The sequence below is a fragment of the Sorex araneus genome, chromosome 6 (genome assembly GCF_027595985.1).
Source record: "Sorex araneus isolate mSorAra2 chromosome 6, mSorAra2.pri, whole genome shotgun sequence".
Classification (NCBI taxonomy): Eukaryota; Metazoa; Chordata; class Mammalia; order Eulipotyphla; family Soricidae; genus Sorex; species Sorex araneus.
In genome coordinates, this window is record NC_073307.1 from 119,216,994 (window position 1) to 119,236,367 (window position 19,374).

General features: G+C 52.2%; 1 protein-coding gene across 1 annotated transcript in view; it reads left to right on the forward strand.

The window, feature by feature from the left end:
• Positions 1–19,374, forward strand: part of OTOG (otogelin) — an 85,810-nt gene that overhangs the window by 54,183 nt on the left and 12,253 nt on the right. The window contains exons 35-43 of the mRNA XM_004621665.2: positions 1,184–1,352; positions 1,615–1,760; positions 2,260–2,349; positions 12,970–13,153; positions 15,711–15,931; positions 16,270–16,408; positions 18,079–18,273; positions 18,530–18,742; positions 19,245–19,349. Coding sequence (XP_004621722.2) covers positions 1,184–1,352; positions 1,615–1,760; positions 2,260–2,349; positions 12,970–13,153; positions 15,711–15,931; positions 16,270–16,408; positions 18,079–18,273; positions 18,530–18,742; positions 19,245–19,349 — 1,462 coding nt within the window. The remainder of the gene's footprint in view (positions 1–1,183; positions 1,353–1,614; positions 1,761–2,259; positions 2,350–12,969; positions 13,154–15,710; positions 15,932–16,269; positions 16,409–18,078; positions 18,274–18,529; positions 18,743–19,244; positions 19,350–19,374) is intronic.

Genomic DNA, 19,374 nt, shown 5'->3' on the forward strand with positions numbered 1-19,374 from the left:
CACACGAGGCATATGATCCAGGTCCTGATTCTTATCACTCCCCCAACACTTAAGTCAGGATCAGTCCACATTGGTTTAGCAGTAGAGTCCGAATGACGCACAGTCTGGTTAAGGAGCACAGGCGGCCGCCAGAGCCTTCGGGTGTCTGGGCTCACATCAGCCTAGTCCGACCCTGCGACTTGGGTGGCAAGTTGGATGGGAGAAAGGAAGAGGGCACACACAGGAGTGGTCCCTGGATGCTACAGCATGTTTGTTTGTTATTTCATTTTTATTATTATTATTTTTTTGATCACTGGTGCGTTGGAGGGCTAAGCAGAGATGGTCTCTGTCTCCGGTCTGAATCTTTGTGCATTTATACTCAATTCTGCTGGTCTTTGTCGGAGGTCCCAGCACTGTAACCCACAGTCCCACGCTCCTAGTCAAGGAGCCAGAGTCTCTCTTGATTGGCTGATTTCCGGCATCGCCTTATTCTCACATTCTGGTTGGCTGGATTGTTCTTGCATTCTGATTGGTTGCAGCTCATCCAATGGCCGCAGCCTGCGTATCCATGCCTTGTTCTTGCATTCTGATTGGTTGTAGGTAGATGTCTGTGGGGGGTTGTTATTAGCACGAGTCTCTCCGTTTTGTCTCACGTTTCATATATGCTCCCATCGTATAGTCTCTGGTGAGGGTACCAACACCAGCCTTGCCTCTACCCCAACCTCCTGCCCAGCACCTAAAAGCTTCAGCTTCACTAAGCCCTCACCAGGCTGACTGCTTGACACAGGATGAGTGACAGCACGGTGTGCTGCTGGTGTGTGCGTGCTTCTTCTGTCCCTGACTGGGATGGGATGTGCTTCATCCTCGTGACTGGGGGACACAGCGTTCACTGGGTGTGTTGAGGGTGTCTGGGAGAGTGAGCGTGCCTGTGTGCTCCCGGGACAACCCGTACACGTGGGACAGCCAGGAGGAGAGCTTTAGGGGGCCAGTCCCCACCCTGCGGGGCCCAGCCCCAGTACCCTGTGAGTGCGTTGGGCAGGCGCAGGCAGACCCTCCAGTGCTTTTTACTCTGATATTTCTGCTCTGCTAGAATCAACATTGAAAAGGGTCCATATTTGGGGGAACTCGGAAAGGGAAGGGGCGGGGTAGCTACTGGGGCAGAGGTGGGGAGGAACTCACTTTGCACCCTTGCTCTGTGCCCCAGCCAATTGCGGAGCAGGACTGCGTGCGCCACATCTGCCTGGAGGGCCAACTGATCCGTGTGAACCAGTCCCAGCACTGTCCCCAGGGTGCAGCTCCCCCTCGCTGTGGGGTCCTGGGCCTTGGCGTGAGGGTGGGCGGGGACCGCTGCTGTCCACTCTGGGAATGTGCCTGTGAGTCCTTAGGACATCCTGTCCTCCCCATGCCCCTGACCCTGACCACTGCTCCCTGGCCTCAGGGTAGCCATGACCCCCCCAAGCACCCTCCTATCTCAGCAACCAGACATGGCGGATTCCCTACTCTCGGACCCTCTGATCTCTGAGTGACACCTGCCCTAACCTTACTACCACCCCAGGGCTTCTGGCCCTCCTGGGAGGGATGTGGGTGCAGCCCTGAGCCCCAGGGCATCTGCTTCTGCCTCTCCCCTCTCCCCAGGCCGCTGCTCCATCTTCCCTGATCTCAGCTTCGTGACCTTCGACGGTAGCCATGCAGCCTTGTTCAAGGAGGCCATCTACGTCCTCAGCCAGAGCCCAGAGGAGCTGGTCACTGTGCATGTCCTCGACTGCAAAAGTGCCAACCTGGTGCCTACCCCTCACTTTCCCTCCCACCGGGCCTCGGGTGTGACTGGGTTTGGCGAGGGGAGAGCTGTGAGTTGGGTTTAGAGGGTGTCAGAGGGGAGCCCAGATGCAGAGGACTCCGCCTCCCGGGTCTCCTGTGTGTGAGGAACGGAGGTGAGTGAGGCCTCCCCAGGCCCACCCCCAGTCACCCCAGCCCCACCCCCAGTCACCCCAGCCCATGAGGGAGGCCCTCGTTGTAGGGGCCATGGGCACAGCTGCCACCCATTGCTACTAGGACACCTCCTCTGGTCAGATGAAGAAAGCAGCTTGTATTTTCAGGAAGTGGGTTTGCATGAGGTCAGGTGGCAGCTGACCCCACGGGATTCCATGCACGGCTCCAAGTGGGAGCCCAGACATAGTGAGACATGGGGTGGGCCAGAGGCTACTCACCCTTGTCAGTGAGAAGGCAGCAGGACTGGCTCCAGGGTGACAACGGGCCTGGGGTCATGGACTCTCTCTGCAGGGACACCTGAACTGGCCCCCGTTCTGTCTGGTGATGCTGAATGTGACTCACCTGACGCATCGGATCACCGTTGACCGCTTTAGCAGGAAGGTGAGCATCTCCAAGACTGGCCCTCCAGGGCCTCCTGGGTCAGTCAGCTCAGGGGCAGGGGGCCCGGCAGTGGGCAGTGGGGACAGGGGCTTGAGACTTACTCAGCTCTGAGAGTGGAAGTGGCGAGAAGTGGCCCTCTCTAAGGAAACAACGCAAAGTTGTATATATTGGGATGGGGTTCTAATTAGAGTATTTATGGCCACTCTTGTGCTAAGCCAGGAAGTGTACCAGGAGAACAGGGCATCAGAGAGACAGAGGCCCGAAGTGCTCTGGTTAAAGTAGCACATGTGTTTACAGAATCACCTTGGTGTTCGCAAAGGGATCTGGCCATGAGAGCATTTGGCTTTTGGTCCCTTCTAAGAAGGGGCCTGTATGAGTGAGGATCCTGAGCTGAACTTATTAGCTCCACACCAAGCCCACCCCTGCCAAGGAAGCTGGTGTCCAGCCACCACCCACTTCAGGTGGCACCTGCTCCATAGATCTGCCTTTACTGGCCCTGTGGATGAGGGGAGTCTCTGGCTCACCTCCCTGGGTCCCAGAATCCTGACTCCTCCACCCATTGCTGAGGCCAGGCCTGCAGCCTCCTGTTTCATGGGGGCTGCCACGCCCTGCGTGTGTGTGTGTGTATGTGTGTGGTGTGTGGTGGGAAGGGATGGGGGGGAGTCTCACCAATAAAGCCCAGAGCAGCAGGTTTTCAATGAGTTGGATCCTTGGGTTTCATGAAGAAGCTTAGTTTTAAATTGCTCTCCATTTTTCAAAATCAAGGTAGGGTTTACAGTCACACTCATCCTGATTCATGTGCAACTGGGGAGGTTTTAACCAATGCCGAGGGCTGCAGGCAACACTGTTATCACGTTCCATGATCATATCCCATACCGCCCCAACATTGCCTGCACCTTTTGGTGGTTCATGCGCTGCCTTCCCTACATGCTCTCCTTCCCCCAGAATGCCGTGTAAATGCGGTTACCACACAAGCACACCTCTCATCATTTCAGTCGCTCCCTGCATAGCGCCCGCCCGACAGAGAGTCAGCTGTAGCAGGTAGAGCCATGGCATTACACTCTTTGACATGTGCACCATGACCAAAAGTCACCTGACACAGTTCTGAGTATTGCCAGTATCACTAAGCATCAGACTATCTACAGTGGGGTTCATGCATGTCACCAGAGGCGGTGGCTTCTTCCTCCCTGTGTGGGAAACCCTTCCAACTGCATGCATAGACCTCTGTGTGCATCATCTCCATCCACCCATGGGAAGGATTCGGCTGGTTTCAGTTGGGAGTGACAACCCTGCTGCAGTCATTCTTAGAAGGATTTGCTGTGGCTCCCGTCCAGGTAGGGAGCCAGGCTTCAGGGCCAGAGGTATTGCGCTCTATAATAGCTTGCCCAGTTATTTCCCAAAGTGGGTCTGCCCCATCACTGTCAACATGTATGAGAGTTACAGTTGCTGCGGATCTTGGCTGGCTCTTGGTAGCTTCCGCTTTATCTTTCGTTTTGTCTTAGCTATTTGCATGGGTATATTAGGATCTCGTTTATGGCTTGAATGTGCATTTCCCTAATGGCTGATAATGTGGAGCATCTTTTCATGTGTTTTCCCCCATCTTTGATGATATATTTGTTCAAATATTTGGCATATTCTTTTTTCTTTTTAGTGTCCCCCCCTTCTCCAGTGCTTCTGCAGTGCTTGCGGCCCCTCAGGTCAATCCCAGAAATACTTTTCTTGACTGTGAGCTGGTCCAGTGCTTGGGTCATGTGGTTCTGGGGACCACCAGGGCCACCCAGTGGTTCTTTTTGTGAAGGTCCTCATGCATACAAGGTCTGTGTGCCAGCCCTTTCAGCTATCTCCCCACCCCCATCTTTTGTTTATTAATTTTTTTTCTGGTTTTATTTTATTTTATTCACTTATTGATTTGGAGGCCACAGCTGGCAGTGCTCAGGGATTACTCCTGGCTCTGTGCTCAGTAATCTCTAGCATGCTCAGGGGACCATTTGGAATGCTGGAGATTAAACGCAGGAAGGCCGTGTGCAAGGCAAGTGTCCTGGCCACTGTACTATTGTTTCAGCCCATCTTTTAAAGATGAATTAATAATTTTAAAGATTATTTTAAATTTTAATATTTATTATATTATAATAATATATCATGACCATATTTAGTAATAAATCCCATTAATCGTCAATTTCTCGAGTGGGCTCAGTAACCTCTCCATTCGTCCTTTCCCTGAGATCTTAGAAGTCTATCTGGACTCGGCCCTCCCAAAGATGCCACACTGGAGGCTCTTTCAGGGTCAGGGGAATGTGATCCACCTGATACTGGCTTTAGCATATGAATACACCATGGGAAGCTTGCAAGGCTGTCCCATGTGGGCAGGAAACTCTCAGAAGCTTGTCAGTTTCTCCCAGAGGGAGAAGTAGGCTACAAGATATCGCTGGGAGCTCGCTTTTAAGTCTCTGGATGTTGGCCAATGATGGGATTACACACACCTGGGTTCCTCTGCTGGTACCTTCATGTGTGAGGCCTGTCCGAACCTGTGGAGAGGGGCCTCGAGCATGGCTGTAGCTAGGTTCTGGTGGTCTTTGGCTGCTGGGAGCTCTGCTCCGGGTGGGGAGGGAAGCTGGAGCCCATCCCCTCCGAGGGGCCCCGGGGAAGACAGCCAGGCGTTCGGGCCAAGAGACTCTTGTGATTCATGATTCGTGATTATAGTAATAATAATTATTTTAATAGTATTAATCAATTAAGTTAAAAATTATTTGTAAGTCTAGGAAATTTGTTATATATTTTTGGATACAAGTTACTTATTAGATAGAAATATTATCTTCAGTATGTGGCATGCACTTTTTCCATTCAATTACAGAGAAAAAATTTTAAAGGGAAGAAATTATTTATTTTGCAAGAGTTCAATCTGTCCATTTTTTGTGGGTCCTGATTTTGACAAGCTAACCTTTGCCTAACCCAATTCACAAAGATATTCTCTTAGGTTTTTCTTCTATTAGACATGTCATAGTTCTAAATATCCCTTGGAACTGTAAGCTACCTCTTCTCCAATTAAAGGTAACTTTAGGTCTTCCTTTTCAATAATATGCTTTTTATTTCTAATTCCAGGTGATTGCTCTGGCCCTTGAGCACGATGTTGAATATTGGGAGCTCACATTCCTGCCTTTTCCTCCCATTTTTTTTTTCAGATTCTGTCACTTTATCTGTCTTGTCTGTAATAATGCCTCTTGATTTCTTATGTATTTAGCACTCACAGCACTGTCATATGTTGTTCATCGATTTGCTCGAGCAGGCACCAGTAATGTCTCCATTGTGAGACTTGTTGTTACTGTTTGTGGCATATCGAATATGCCACGGGGAGCTCACTAGGCTCTGCCGTGCAGGCAGGATACTCTCGGTAGCTTGCCAGCCTCTCCAAGAGGGATGGAGGAATCGAACCCGCGTTAGCCACGTGCAAGGCAAGCGCCCTACCCGCTGTGCTATCGCTCTAGTCCTTAGCACTTATATTTAAGATATATCCTTTTCTGTCCCTTTTCTTTTAACTTTTAGATTGTATATTTTTATTTAAAATGGGGTACAAGGAAGCAAATAGATGGGTCTTTCTTTTATTTAATCTGCCGATTTCTTCTTTTTAGTTGGAGATGTTTAACTGTTTTCATTCTGTTTGGCCATCGATATGATTGCATTTATGTATACCATGATGTTAATTTTTGCCCTCTGTCCCCTCTGGCCATTCCCTCCCTTTTCTCTATCTTTGCCTTATTTGGGGCTGTTTCTATTAACTCTATTTCATGACCCAAGTTGGATTATTTTTTTTCTGGTGATACCTTTAGGGTTTTTAGCACATCTACTTAACATGTAAATCTCACTTCAAGTATTATTTTACCACATTATACATAGAATAAGAACTTGATATAGTGTACTTCCACTTCCTCAGCCCCTGCCTTTGTGCTATTATCATTATACATTTTACTTCTACATTTATCATACTGCCATAGTGCATTAATATTTTTTCTTGGCAGTCAAGGAAAAATACTCAATGTTATTTTTACAATGAGAAAATTTTTTTTATATTTCTACTTGTTTGCTACTTCTGGTGTTCTTTATTCCTTTGAAAAGATCTGATATCACCTCTCCTCTGCCCAACTGCTTCCTTTAACATTCTTACAACTCAGGTCTGCTGATGATAAATACTTGAAGTTCTTGGGTGTTCAGAAGAGTTTTGATCTCACCTTCACTTTCAAGATATATTTTCACTAGATTTCGAATTATGGATTGTCTTTTTTTAGTGCCTCAAAGATTGTACTACATTATCCTTGTTTTTTAATTGATGATTTTGCTTTCTTTTGTGGGGAACTTGGGCCACATCTGGTGACACTTGGGGGCTTCTACCAGCTCAGTATTTGCTTCTGTTGGTGCTCAGGGGACCATGCAGAGAACACTTTGAGCAATCTCCAGTCCCAAGATTTAACTGCTTTGAAGTTAACAATTCAGTGGGGTTTAGTATACTCACAGTGTTGTATACCCAGACTCTAATTCCAAAGCATTTTTATCATCCAAGCAAGAAAACCTGACCCCATTAATTAGTTCTTCTCTACTTATCTCCTTAATCTTGTTTGATCACCAAAACCACACCTGTGTATTGATATATTTATTCTGAATATTTCACGTGTATTATATACATAGGTAGATTAAGAGAATATGTAACTTTTTTTTTTTGGTTTTTGGGTCACACCCAGCGATGCACAGGGGTTACTCCTGGCTCATGCACTCAGAAATTACTCCTGGTGGTGCTCGGGGGACCATATGGGATGCTGGGATTCGAACCCGGGTCGGCCGCGTGCAAGGCAAACACGCCCTACCTGCTGTGCTATTGCTCCAGCCCCGAGAATATGTAACTTTTTGTGACTGGCTTCTCTCACTGGTCCTTTTAGAGGCTGACTCACACAATAATTTCTATTAGTACTCTTTTTCTTTTTCTGATGGAATCGTACTTCTTTGTAAATGCATTTCACGATGTGCTTCTCAGCTCTCTGGGCATTTTCACCTCTTGACTACATTAACTATTGCTGTTATGGAGTTCTACTGTCTTGCTATTTCTAATTTAAAAAATCTGCTGTCATTTTCCTATCTGATTTTCTGTTTTTTTTTTTTTCTTTTTGGGTCACACCCGGCGATGCACAGGGGTTACTCCTGGCAATGCTTGGAAGACCATATGGGACGCTGGGAATCAAGCCTGGGTCGGCTTCATGCAAGGCTAATGCTCTACCCGCTGTGCTTTCACTCCCAGCCCCTGATTTTCTGTATTTACTATGCCCTTTTTGTCCCCTGGCTGCTCTTACTGCTTTCCTTCTTCCATTATGTTTAAGCAACTTGGTTATGAGATAAGTGGGAATTTATTCTTCTTTGGGGTCTTGATTAACTTGTGCATAAGGCCAATTGAAGTTTTTTCACAGAGCCTTTATCTTTTCTTCATCTCTCTTTGGGGGTGCCTTTATCTTCTTTTTTACCTTTCATTCTGGGTCTCGGTTTGTATTTAAATTCTTAAAGACCCTTGTCTATGGTGCCTACTAATCTGGTTAAAACTTTCCAATGTATTTTTCACCTTTAGACATTGTGTTTTTCTTCTCTAGAAGAATAATTTTGGGCCTTTTTTAAAAAATAAATACCCTCTCAATACATATTTATGTTTTCTTCTACTTTGTTGAGCATATGAGGTATAAGTTTATAATTGTTTTTTCAGTCCTAATCTAATTCTATTTTATACATCATTTCTTGTCTATCGTTTCCTGCATCCCACCCCACTCCCCCAAGTTAATGAGTTTTATCTTTTTTTTTGCCCAATCGACAAATTCGCATAACGAAATCGCCCATTTTGCTTTATTTTGTGGTGAAGTTGGGCCACATCTGGTGATGCTTGAGAGTTCTTGATGGACTTTTATTGGATTTTAGACATTGTGAATTTTGCCTTCCTAGAAAGCAGACATTCTCTTGTCTTAGTTTAGAAAAGATTATTTTTTTCAGATTTGCAAACTTTTGTGTTTATATTTCAGTCACATAATGTTAAAGTTCCCCATCCCATTCTCCACCACCCATTCTCCAAACCAGTGCCCATTCTCCACCACCAATGATCCTGGTATCCCTCCCACCACTCCCACCCCATCTCCCCACCCCACCCTGCCTCTGTGGCAGGGCATTCCCTTTTGTTCTCTCTCACTCCTTTTGGATGTTGTGGTTTGCAATAGAGGTATTGAGTGGCCATCATTCAGTCTATAGTCTACTTTCAGCATGCATCTCCAATCCCGAGTGGGCCCTCCAAGCATCCTTTACTTGGTGGTCCTTTCTGTATCTGAGCTGCCTTTTCCCCCAGCATTCGAGGCCAGCTTCCAAGCTGTAGAGCAACCCTCCTGTTACTTATCTCTACTATTCTTGGGTGTAAGTCTCCCCTTCTGTTACTTTATATTCCACAGATGAGTGCAATCTTAGAAAAGATTCTTAAGGACTCCAATAGTCATTCAACTTCAGTTTAGGGACTAGAGAGAGAACAGTGGGTAAAGCACTTGCCTTGCACCTGGCTGACCTGGGTTGGTCTCCAGCACCACCCTTGGGCACCTCAGGAAGTGGTCTCTGAGCATAGAGCCAGGAGTCAGCGCTGGGTAAAGCCAGGAGTGGCTCCCAAATTTGAAAAAAAAAAAGTAAAACAGTTTGTTCAAGGCTTGCTTTTAAACTTTGCTGATTATAACGAGTAGCCTTTTTCTTGCGGGTGATTTTGTTTGTTGTTTTCTGTCCTACCTACAAAGCAACAGCTGTCTGCATACCCAACCACTCTCGACGCTGTGCATGCTGGACTTGTTTTCTTTTCTTCTTTTCACCTGTTTCATGCCCTGCGCCAAGGGGTTCTCCCACCTCACCCACCTGGCACCATCATTGGCTGAAAACTCCAGCCAGGGGAGGGGTAGGACTGGGGAGGCAACTCTGCCGAACCGCTGGCACTCTCTCCCCACCCCCTCCACTCTCTCCTCTTCAGCGTTCTTCTCTCAAAATTCTAACTCTCTTGGCCTCTTCGAACTCCAAACTCTTGTCTCATAAACTCCGGCAATCCACTGGGCTCAGCCCAGCTTCTCATTTTCTGCACCATGGCCAGAAAAACCTTTTCTTTTCTTTAAATTATTATTTTTTATTTTATTGAATCACCATGTGGAAAGTTACAAAGTTCCCAGGCTTATGTCTCAGTTATACAATATTCAAACACCCATCCCTTCACCCGTGCCCACATTCCACCACCAAAAACTCCAGTATACCTCCCGCCCCCGCCCCCACCCCCAGCTGTGTAACTGATGACTTTCACTTCATTTTCTCTTTACCTTGATTACATTCCATATTTCAACACAAAACTCACTATTGTTGTTGGAGTTTCCCCCAAGAAAGACAGCCCTACTACCAAGGAAGCATTTGATAATTAGTTTTCCATTGCTTAGAATGAAGAGATATGTAGTCCCACTGCTCCAAGTACATAACTCTTTTTTGTTTTTCCTTTTCTTTTTTTTTTCTCATCCCCCTTCCCGCGCCTCATAATATGGTGGACGCCACGCTGTGTTTCTCCCCGAAAATGGGAAACAACCGGGAAAGAGGGATATTTCCTCTTCTCAGCCGGCGTGGGGCTATGGCTTAGCTCACAGTCTAGAGAAATGGCTGCTACTTTGATTACCTTCAATATTTCAACAAAAACTCACTATTATTGTTTGGAGTTTTCCCCCAAAGTCAGACCTGCTAAAAAGGAACTGTTTCACATTGCTGACAATTAAGAGGTGTTAAGTCGCGCGGCCGCAGCCGCGGCCGCACGGTTTTGGATAAAGTCCAGGGAAAATTCTGCCAGAAATTGCATAGCCCAGCTCACAGTCCCAGTGCATTGCTGTAAGAAGCCGCTCTGGGTGCCAAAATGGGTTAGAAGACCTCTGGAATCAAAGTCTTTAGGCGCAGAGGGTTTTTCCCTGAAAAACCTTTTCTAAGCAGGAACGTTGGCAGTCAAAAACGTTCCCCTCTTGCGTTTCCCTTTTCCAGGGATCACTCCTGCACTGCCAGCTGCTCAGTGTCTGAAAACTGGGGTTTCATGCATTGGGTCAGGGTTTCATGGTGGTCTAAGCCAAGAGGGTAAGTCCAGTCCTTATGACACCCATCTTGGTCCATAGCCAAAACTCCTTGTGGGGATCAAGTTGGAGTCCTGGGAACACAGGTGAGCCTCTTTGGGCTTTGCCTGGGAGTGTTCAGTCCCAGAGCTGGGAGAGGGCCCAGGGTTATGAACCACCCTCCCTCACCCCTCCCCCATACCCCCACTGCACCTTTATTCCAACTGGGGAGCTCAGGCTAGGAGAGAGCCAGGACTTTCTGAGATCAGAGACTGGGGCACCCTCTCTGCACACACAGTAGCTCATGTCCGGGATAAGTCTCAGAGTGATTGATGAAACAGGGAATCTTGGGGGTGGGGAAGGAGATATAGAGTCAATATAAATATTTAACAACTCTAATCTTTTCCTCTCCCATTTCCACAGAGTAATACTCATAATCCGTGAGACATTCAAATTTAACCTTGTCATCGTGGAATAAAGGTTGTAGCTTTGGATTTAAATGTGTTTGAGAGAATGATCTGTGCTGCATATTTAACAAACATTGATTGATTCCCCAATTTCCATCAGGCCCAAAGGCAGGGACTGGAGATTCTAAGGCCAATCAGAGAGAATTTCTGCCCTTAAGAAACTTGCAGTGGGGTGGGGTGGGAATGGGATGTGTGTGTGTGTGTGTGTGTGTGTGTGTGTGTGTGTGTGTGTGTGTGTGTGTGTGTGTGTGTGTGTGTGTGAAGGGGAATCCAGCATGGAGGGGGACACTGGGTGGAGGGAATCAGAATCTGGTGGAGAGTCTGGTGTTGGAAAGTTGCATGCATGAAACCATAGCATGGCCATTATTGTTAAATCATGGTATTTTAAAATCAAATAAAATTCAAAGAAAAAAATCGATGGAGCCTCAGGGAAGGAGCAAAGGGGAGTCTGTCTGCCTTCACGGTGAACACAGAGATGGAGATTCTAAGGAAGGGGCGTCCAACTGGAGGTTGGGGGTTTAGGACGACTCTCCCAGAGGGAATGATCTAAGCAGGGTCAGGAGAGAGAATGGTCAGGCCTTTTCAGGAAGGTGTTCATTTTTATTTTGGTTTTGGACCCATTTGGTGATGCTTGGGGGTGACTCCTGGCCCTGCAGTCACTCCTGGCAGTGCTCGGGGGACCACATGAAATGCCTGGGGATAGCCCCCACGGACAAACACCCTACACACTGTGCTGTCACTCTGGGCCAGGACTGTGTTCTTTGGAGCAATGGGATGCAGCCTGAGTCCTGCTCCTACATTTTTTTTCTTTTTCCTTTTGATTTTGGGGCCACTCCTGGGGGTGCCCAGGGCTGACGCCTGGCTCTATGCTCAGAGATCACTCCTGGCAGTCTCCGGGGGCCGTATGCGATTATTGGTGGCCAGGGATCAAACCTGGGTCGGCCTTGCGCAAAGGCAGCGCCCTGCCCGCTGTCCCATCACTCCTGCTCTAACTCTGACACTTTAAAACATATTTTTTACACCCATCCCTTCACCAGTGCACATATTCCACCACCAAGAACTGAGACTTAAACCTGAAAGCTTTGTAACTTTCCACATGGTGATTCAATGAAAGAATAAAAAAGAATTTATTTTTTAAAAAGACTTTTTAATTTTTTTATTGAATCACAGTGATATACACATTCACAAAGTTGTTCACGATTGGATTTCAGTCAAATAATGTTCTAATGCCCGTCCCTTCACGAGTGCACTTTTCCCACCACCAATGGTCCCAGTATCTCTCCCACTCCCCCCCACCCCCCAGCCGCCTGCCACTATGGCAGGCACTTTTCTTCCCTCTTTCTCTCCTTCCTTCTCTTTCTCTCTTTCCTTTTGGGCCTTACAGTTTGTAGTACAGATAGCACTGTAGCACTGTCATCCTGTTGTTTATCGATTTGCTCGAGCGGGCACCAGTAATGTCTCCATTGTGAGACTTGTTGTTACTGTTTGTGGCATATTGAATACATCACGGGTAGCTTGCTAGGCTCTGTCATGCAGGCGAGATACTCTCGACAGCTTGCCGTGCTCTCCGAGAGGGATGGAGGAATTGAACCCGGGCCGGCTGCATGCAAGGCAAATACCCTACCCGCTGTGCCAGATAATGAAAAATTATCAGGTGTATCCCTTTCCCTACTTTCAACACTCAGTTCCTATCCAAAATGATCATTTGCAACTATTATTGTCATGCTAGTCCCTTCTCTATCCTAACTACCCTTTGCCCCCCACATACTCTTGTGGCAAGTTTCCAACCACTGACAGTCCCCCTGGCCCCGGTTTCCCCTGGCCTTGGATATTAGCCTCGTACTATGTAACTCCTACACTTATTTCCTAGTTTGATGCTGGTAGAAACGTTTCAGAATTCCTCCCGACACCTTGCCTGCACCTGCCCGGGACAGACCCCAGCACAGAGCAGTGCTTACTAACGGCTTGGACAGAGGGCAGGGCGGGTGGACAGACAGACAAGCGGTGCTCCTGCTGCACATACCTCCCCCGTCCAGGTGACTGTGGACGCACAGCCGGTGTGGCCCCCTGTGAGCAGGCTTGGGTTCAGGATCGAAGACACGGGCCACATGTACATCATCCGGACGCCGTCACACATCCAGATCCAGTGGCTCCACAGCTCGGGACTCATGATCCTGGAGGCCAGCAAAGCCAGCGACACCCAGAGCCGGGGCCTCTGTGGTGAGGCGGCCCTCCCCGCCCTCCGCCTCCTTCTCCCCTCCTCCCCCCTCCACCTCCTCCCCCCTCTTCCCTCCCTGCCTTCTGCCTCCCTCCCCTCTCTTCCTCCTTCCTCCCCCATCTTCCCTCCTCCTCCCCCCTCTTTCTCCTCCCTCCCCCTCTTCCTTCTCCCTGCCCCCTCTTCCCCCTCCTCCCTCCTCCCCCTCATCCCTCTTCCCCCTCTTCCCTCCTCCTCCCCCTCTTCCCTCCTCCTCCCCCTCTTATTTGCTCCTCCCTCCTCTTCCCTCCTCCTCCTTCCTCCCCCTCCTCCTCCCTTCCCCTCTTCCCATTTCTCCTTCCTCTTCCCTCCACCTCCTCCTCCTCCTCCCTCTTCTTCCTCCCATCTTCTCTTCCACCCCACCTCCTTCTTCTCCGACTCCTCCCCTTCCTCCTCCCTCCTCCTTCCTCCCCTTCTCTTCCTCCCACTCTTCCCCTTCCTCCTCCCTCCTCCCCTTCTCTTCCTCCCACTCCTCCTGCCCCACCTCTTCCTCCTTTTCCCCTTCTCCTCTTCCCCTCTTCCTTCTTTCCCCCTCCTCCTCCACCTATTCCCCACCTTCTCCTCCCCATCTCCTCCTCCTCCTCTTTTCCCCCTTATCCTCCTCTTCCTCCCTCCTCCTCCTCCCCTATCCTCCTCCTCTCTATCTTCTCTTCCCCCCTCCTCCTCCTTTTCCCAATCCTCCTCCTCCCCACCCCCTCCTCCTGGTTCCTGGTTTCCCCTCGACCCCCAGACATGGGTTTCCTGGGCCGTGGAGCGGGCTCGGGCTGCCGGCAACGGGGCTGCCTGGGCAGAAGCCTCACGCCTTGTTCCAGCGCTGAAGCGGCCAGCAGGGGGATGGCGCTGGGCTCTGGCCTGGGCCAGTTGTCACCTCAGCCGGGATTGTCTGTCAGCTTCCCTGATCACTTCCTAATACCAGATAATCCTTCCGTCTGCAGATGCCAGGGCCCTTCACAAAACACTTCCACATTCTGATCTCACTTATTCCAGGTCAACCACACAATAGCCCTGAGAGAGGCCCAATTGAACTACAAAAGGACGGGGGCTCAGAGAGGTTAAGTGGCGTGCCTAAGGTCACACAGCCGAGCTGTCACCACACACAGAACTAGCACTCTTCAGGGCACAGCAGCCTGACTGAGAATGTCCCATGAGACTGGATGAATTCTGATAAGAAAGAAGGGTACAGGAGGAGCCTGCCTACTGCCCTGTGCAAGGGAATACAGACCCCCAAGGAGCACTCCACGACAGGGGGCCATGCTCACAGTGATGGGTGACTAGAGATACACACACACACACACACACACACACACACACACACACACACACACTTCCCTCAAACTCACTCGGCCTCCCTTTCCACATCCCCAAAGCTGCAAAAAGCACCATCCTCAAAAACAAGATGGGAACTGTGAGTCAGAATCAGGAGCGGGATGGGAGGGGTTTCCCGTTATAGACGCTAAGTGATACACTTTGTATCCGCAGAACTGGCGGAGGGAGGTGTCAGAGCTGACACCTGCTCATCTCTCTCTGGGTCTCTCCACCCAGCAGCCCCGCCTGCTCCCCCTGGCTCTGCCAGAGCCAGGGCTGGGGGCTGGCAGTCAGGCTCCCCTGCCCCCTGCTGCCCCCACATTCCAACCAGCCTCCAGATAGGCTGTGAGGGGTGGGGGGGGGGCTCGGGCCCATCTGGGGAAACAGGGGCACCTGTGGTCAGCCATTGGCTAGGCCGCTCCCTCTGGGGGCCAGGGGCCAGGTCATCACTGCGGGATCAAGGGGACCTCTCTGAGGAGGCCGAGGAGTTCCTGTCCCCACAGTAGCAGAGGGAGCAGGGGTGGGGGTGGGACGGGGGAGTCTTGAGTGAGATCTTAGATCCTTGGAGCTGCAGGAGCTAGAGGCTGCCGCCTTGGACAGGGAGCCCCACCGGTCACTCCCAGGGGCCGGGCTCGCCGCCCAAGGGCTGTGGATGGGTGACACCCTCTGCAAGTGGGTGTCTACAAGTGATACGCCTGATGTCCTGGGCGGGCTGCTGGGCAGGTGAGAGGGGGGGATGCCGGGGGAGCGGGAATCGGTTGGGAAGTACCCTCGGAGAGCAGAACAGACCGACTTCTCTGATCTGGGAAGGTCGAGGGTATCCTGGGCTCCTGAAGACAGGAATTCTGGAGCGTTTCCAGAGCCAAGCCATGGCCAGGACACGGGGAGCCTGAGAGCTGGGTGTGAAGGGTCAGCCCCACCCCGGCTCGGTGTCTTACCCATGGGCATCACTGGCACGCACAAAGCCCCCAACAGAGAGTGATGATTCCTGCCCAACCCCTCTTCCCCCCACCCCGCCCCCCGCCTTCAATCTGCGGCTCTGCCATTTCCAGCATCAGTTTATGACTCCTTGGAAGGGGCAAGTGGGGAAGTGGTCATAGACCTGGATTCACTTGCATTCCAGGGGCTCGGAGAGTCCCGGGGGAGGGGGGTGGGTGGTGGCAGAGCCGGGCGCGATACTGGTCACGATGGGGCTTGCTCGGATTCTGTCCCTTGCAGGGATCTGTGATGGGGACGCAGCCAATGACCTCACCCTGGAGGACGGCTCGGTGGTGGGGGAGACTGAGGACCCTGCCCCCTTCCTGGATAGCTGGCAGGTGCCCAGCTCCCTCACCTCGGTGGGCCAGACCCGCTTCCGCCCGGACAGCTGTGCCACGGCCGACTGCTCGCCCTGCCTCCGCATGGTGTCCAACCGCACCTTCAGCGCCTGCCACCGCTTCGTACGTGCCCCTGGCCCAAATTTGTCACGTGCACATGCACTTCCGGTCCCTGGTTCAAAAACCATCACCACGTGTTCCCTGACCCCCACCTACAGTCACGCCCTTCACCCCACCGCCAGGGGCTCAGGCCACAGCCTGAGAAGTGGCACTCTGGGGAGCACAGCTGGGTCCCCGCACCCCCACCTGCCGGGTGGGAGTTCCCGGGCTGGAAAACGGCAGCCCCTGTCTGCAGGGAGACAAAGATCCGAAGGGGTGGAGCCTGGGGAGGTTCGTGCTGCTGTGGGCAGGGCTGGGTCGGGGGCACCTGGGGCTGACCACACTGCCCCCACACCTGCCAGGTGCCCCCGGAGTCCTTCTGCGAGCTGTGGATCCGAGACACCAAGTACGTGCAGCAGCCCTGCGTGGCGCTGACTGTGTACGTGGCCATGTGCCACAAGTTCCACGTGTGCATCGAGTGGCGGCGCTCCGACTACTGCCGTGAGTGCGAGGGGCGGGCGGGCACACTTCCTCCTGGCCTTCCGGCCTCTGTTGCCAGAGGAAGAACCCGCACGGCCGGGGCTGAGGCTAAGCTACATGCACACACTCGTCCTTCTCCGCATATTCAATGCAAGCCTCCGTCCACATTGAGTGGGGCCAGAGCCATAGCACAGCAGGTAGGGCACCTGTCATGCTTGCAACCGACTCGTGTTCGATCCCTGGCATCCCATAGCGTCCCCTGAGAAACAGCCTGGAGTAATTCCTGAGTGCAGAGCCAAGAGTAACTCCTGAGTGTTGCTGGGTGTGACCGAAAAGAAAAAAGAAAAAAAACACAGACACAGACACACACACATACAGACACACACACACAAATCCACAGCTGCACCAATCAACAGCCTCATCAATCCACACTAGCACCCCAGGTCCCGGTTGGTTACAGTTAGCATTCGGGAGTTGGTTCCATCTGTGAATTGGATGGGGCAGGGGTGCAGCAAGACTACACCTTGGGCTTGCTCTGAAGATGCTGATGAATGCTGAGTGTCTGGTCTGTGGCTCCCAGTCACTCAACACTCCTTCATTTCCCTTCTTCATGGCTTTCTTGTTCTTCTTTCAGCCTCTCCCCTCTGCTGCTGGGCTTGAGATCCACTGCCCTACCCTGCCCCCATCCCCACTAGGGTAACAGGGGTGCCTAGGCTAGGGCAGCCTGCTAGAGTCATTGGATGGATAAGTGGAGATGCTCCCAAAGGAGCCAGGAACAGCTCCTGAGGTTGCCACACCTGTCACAGTTAAGATGCAAGAGGGACCCCTCCAGACTCATGTTTGATAAGTCGTGGTCCTAACTCAGTGGCTAGGAAACCAGTTTGGGGGCATTCTAAGGAGGCAACAGAACAGGACAGGAAAGAAAGGTGCTGCTGCCCTTAGGAAGATGATTTCAGGAAAGGTGGTTTGACCTCACTACATCCTCAACACTCAAGGAGCTGGCTGCCCTTTGGAAAGCATTCATGCGTGGGTCTCCCGGTCAGCGAGTCCAGCCCAGGGGGGCTGGCCTTGGGTCCTGACACGGATATTTCAAAACCTCCCAAGTGATTCTTTATCCAATGCCTTGGGTTCCCCTGAGTGATTCCTTGTTTATTGCATGGTTGGGCTGGTGCAGGGAGACTGGGTGATTCCTCGTTTTTTGCGTGGTTGTGGGGCACGTTGTGGGGGAGTCTAGGGTGATTCTTTGGTCATCACAACGGGGCCCCCCTGAGTGAGGCTTTGTTAATCTCATGGGGATTCTGAGTGATTCTTGGGCCTTTACATTGGGGACCCCTGTTCTCCAAGTGTGTGTAGGGATGTTGATGTCAAATCCAGTTTTTACTGTCAGGCCAGGCTGAGAACACGCAGCTTAGAGTGGGGGTTGATGAGCGTTTTCTGTCAAAGGTCAGACGTCCCATCCTGGAGGCTTTGGGGGGGACACATGGTTGCTGCTGTCCTGGGGTGGGGCAGGCAAAGAGGGGCCAGGAGAAAGAATGGCCACCATGGGGTTAAATACAACTTTCCCGCCTGCCTCCAAATTCTGGGGTGAGCAGTGGGGGGGTGTGGGAGAGAGGCAACAGCCTGGCACTCCGCGAGGGGCGCCCGCTGCTCCTCACCTGCCTGGTGCCCCCCACCCTCCCATGCCCCCACAGCCTTCCTGTGCTCCAGCGACGCCACCTACCAGCCCTGCGTGGTGGCCTGTGAGCCCCCCGAGTCGTGCCAGGACGGGATGCTGGGCCCAGCCGACCCAGAGCGTTGCCAGGTGCTGGGCGAAGGCTGCGTCTGCTCCGAGGGCAGCATCCTGCACCGGCGCCACTCGGCGCTGTGCATCCCTCGGGAGAAGTGTGGTAGGTGTCCCCTCTCCCCTCCTCCGCAGCTTGGGCGCCCCCCCACCCCCTCTAATGCTAGCCCCGCCCCCACAGGCTTCCACGGCCTTCGGCCTTCCGGTTGCCTGCCTGCGCCAGAGCCCGCCCACCTGCACCCCTGAGGTTCACTTTGGGGTGGGTCAGCAAACCCGGGAGGATCTGACCTGGGGCTGTCGGGGGTTCACACCCCCCAGCCCGACGCCGCCAGCTTCCTCAGACTCTGGGTGTCCCTTTGCAGCCTGCACTGACAGCGCAGGGGTGCCGCGCGCCCTGGGCGAGACCTGGAACAGCTCCCTGAGCAGCTGCACCCAGCAGCAGTGCCAGGCCCCCGACACCGTGGTGCCCGTGGAGCTGCACTGCCCCGGCCCGCGGCCGGAGAGCTGCCCGCGCTTTGGGGAGGTGGTCCTGCTGCTGCCCACCCAGGAGCCCTGCTGCCTGGGCGCCGTGTGCGGTGAGCCCTGGGGGAGGGGCCCAGCTCTGCTCCCCAGTCCCCCCCTGGCCACTTCTCAGGCTGCACCCTGCGGCGGGGTGAGGGTCGTGCCTGTAGGTGGGAGTCAGGAAAGACGCCAGAGTGGTTTCTGAATGTGCAGGGACTGGAAGTGCATTTGCATGCAACCGGACTCCTGGAGACTCCCCGGTGCTTCTGTCAGTGCTCGGCCGCTTTGCATTTCTTGGGTGCAAAGTGGGAAGAGCTGAACATGTCCTGTGCAGAGCAGGAGAGTCCCCGGGGTCAGCTGCAGTGCCCACCCCCGGAGAGTGGTCAAATATTGCAGCAGTGGAGGGGGCCCCAGCACATGGCTCATGACCGCTCTCTCCCCACTGGCCCTGGCTGTCTGTGTGACCCCCAGGGCTGGGGCCAGTGGGGAGAGCGAGTGTCTCGGGCTGGGCAGTGCTGGAGGCACGGGGGAGGGCACCCTGGTCTCCAGGTGACAGGCTGTGTCCCCCCTGGCCAGTGTGTAACCAGACTCTGTGTGAGGGCCTGGCCCCCACCTGCCGCCCCGGCCACCGACTGGTCACCCACTTCCAGGAGAATTCCTGCTGCCCCCGCTACAGCTGTGGTGAGTGGCGGGGCACAGGGAGCCC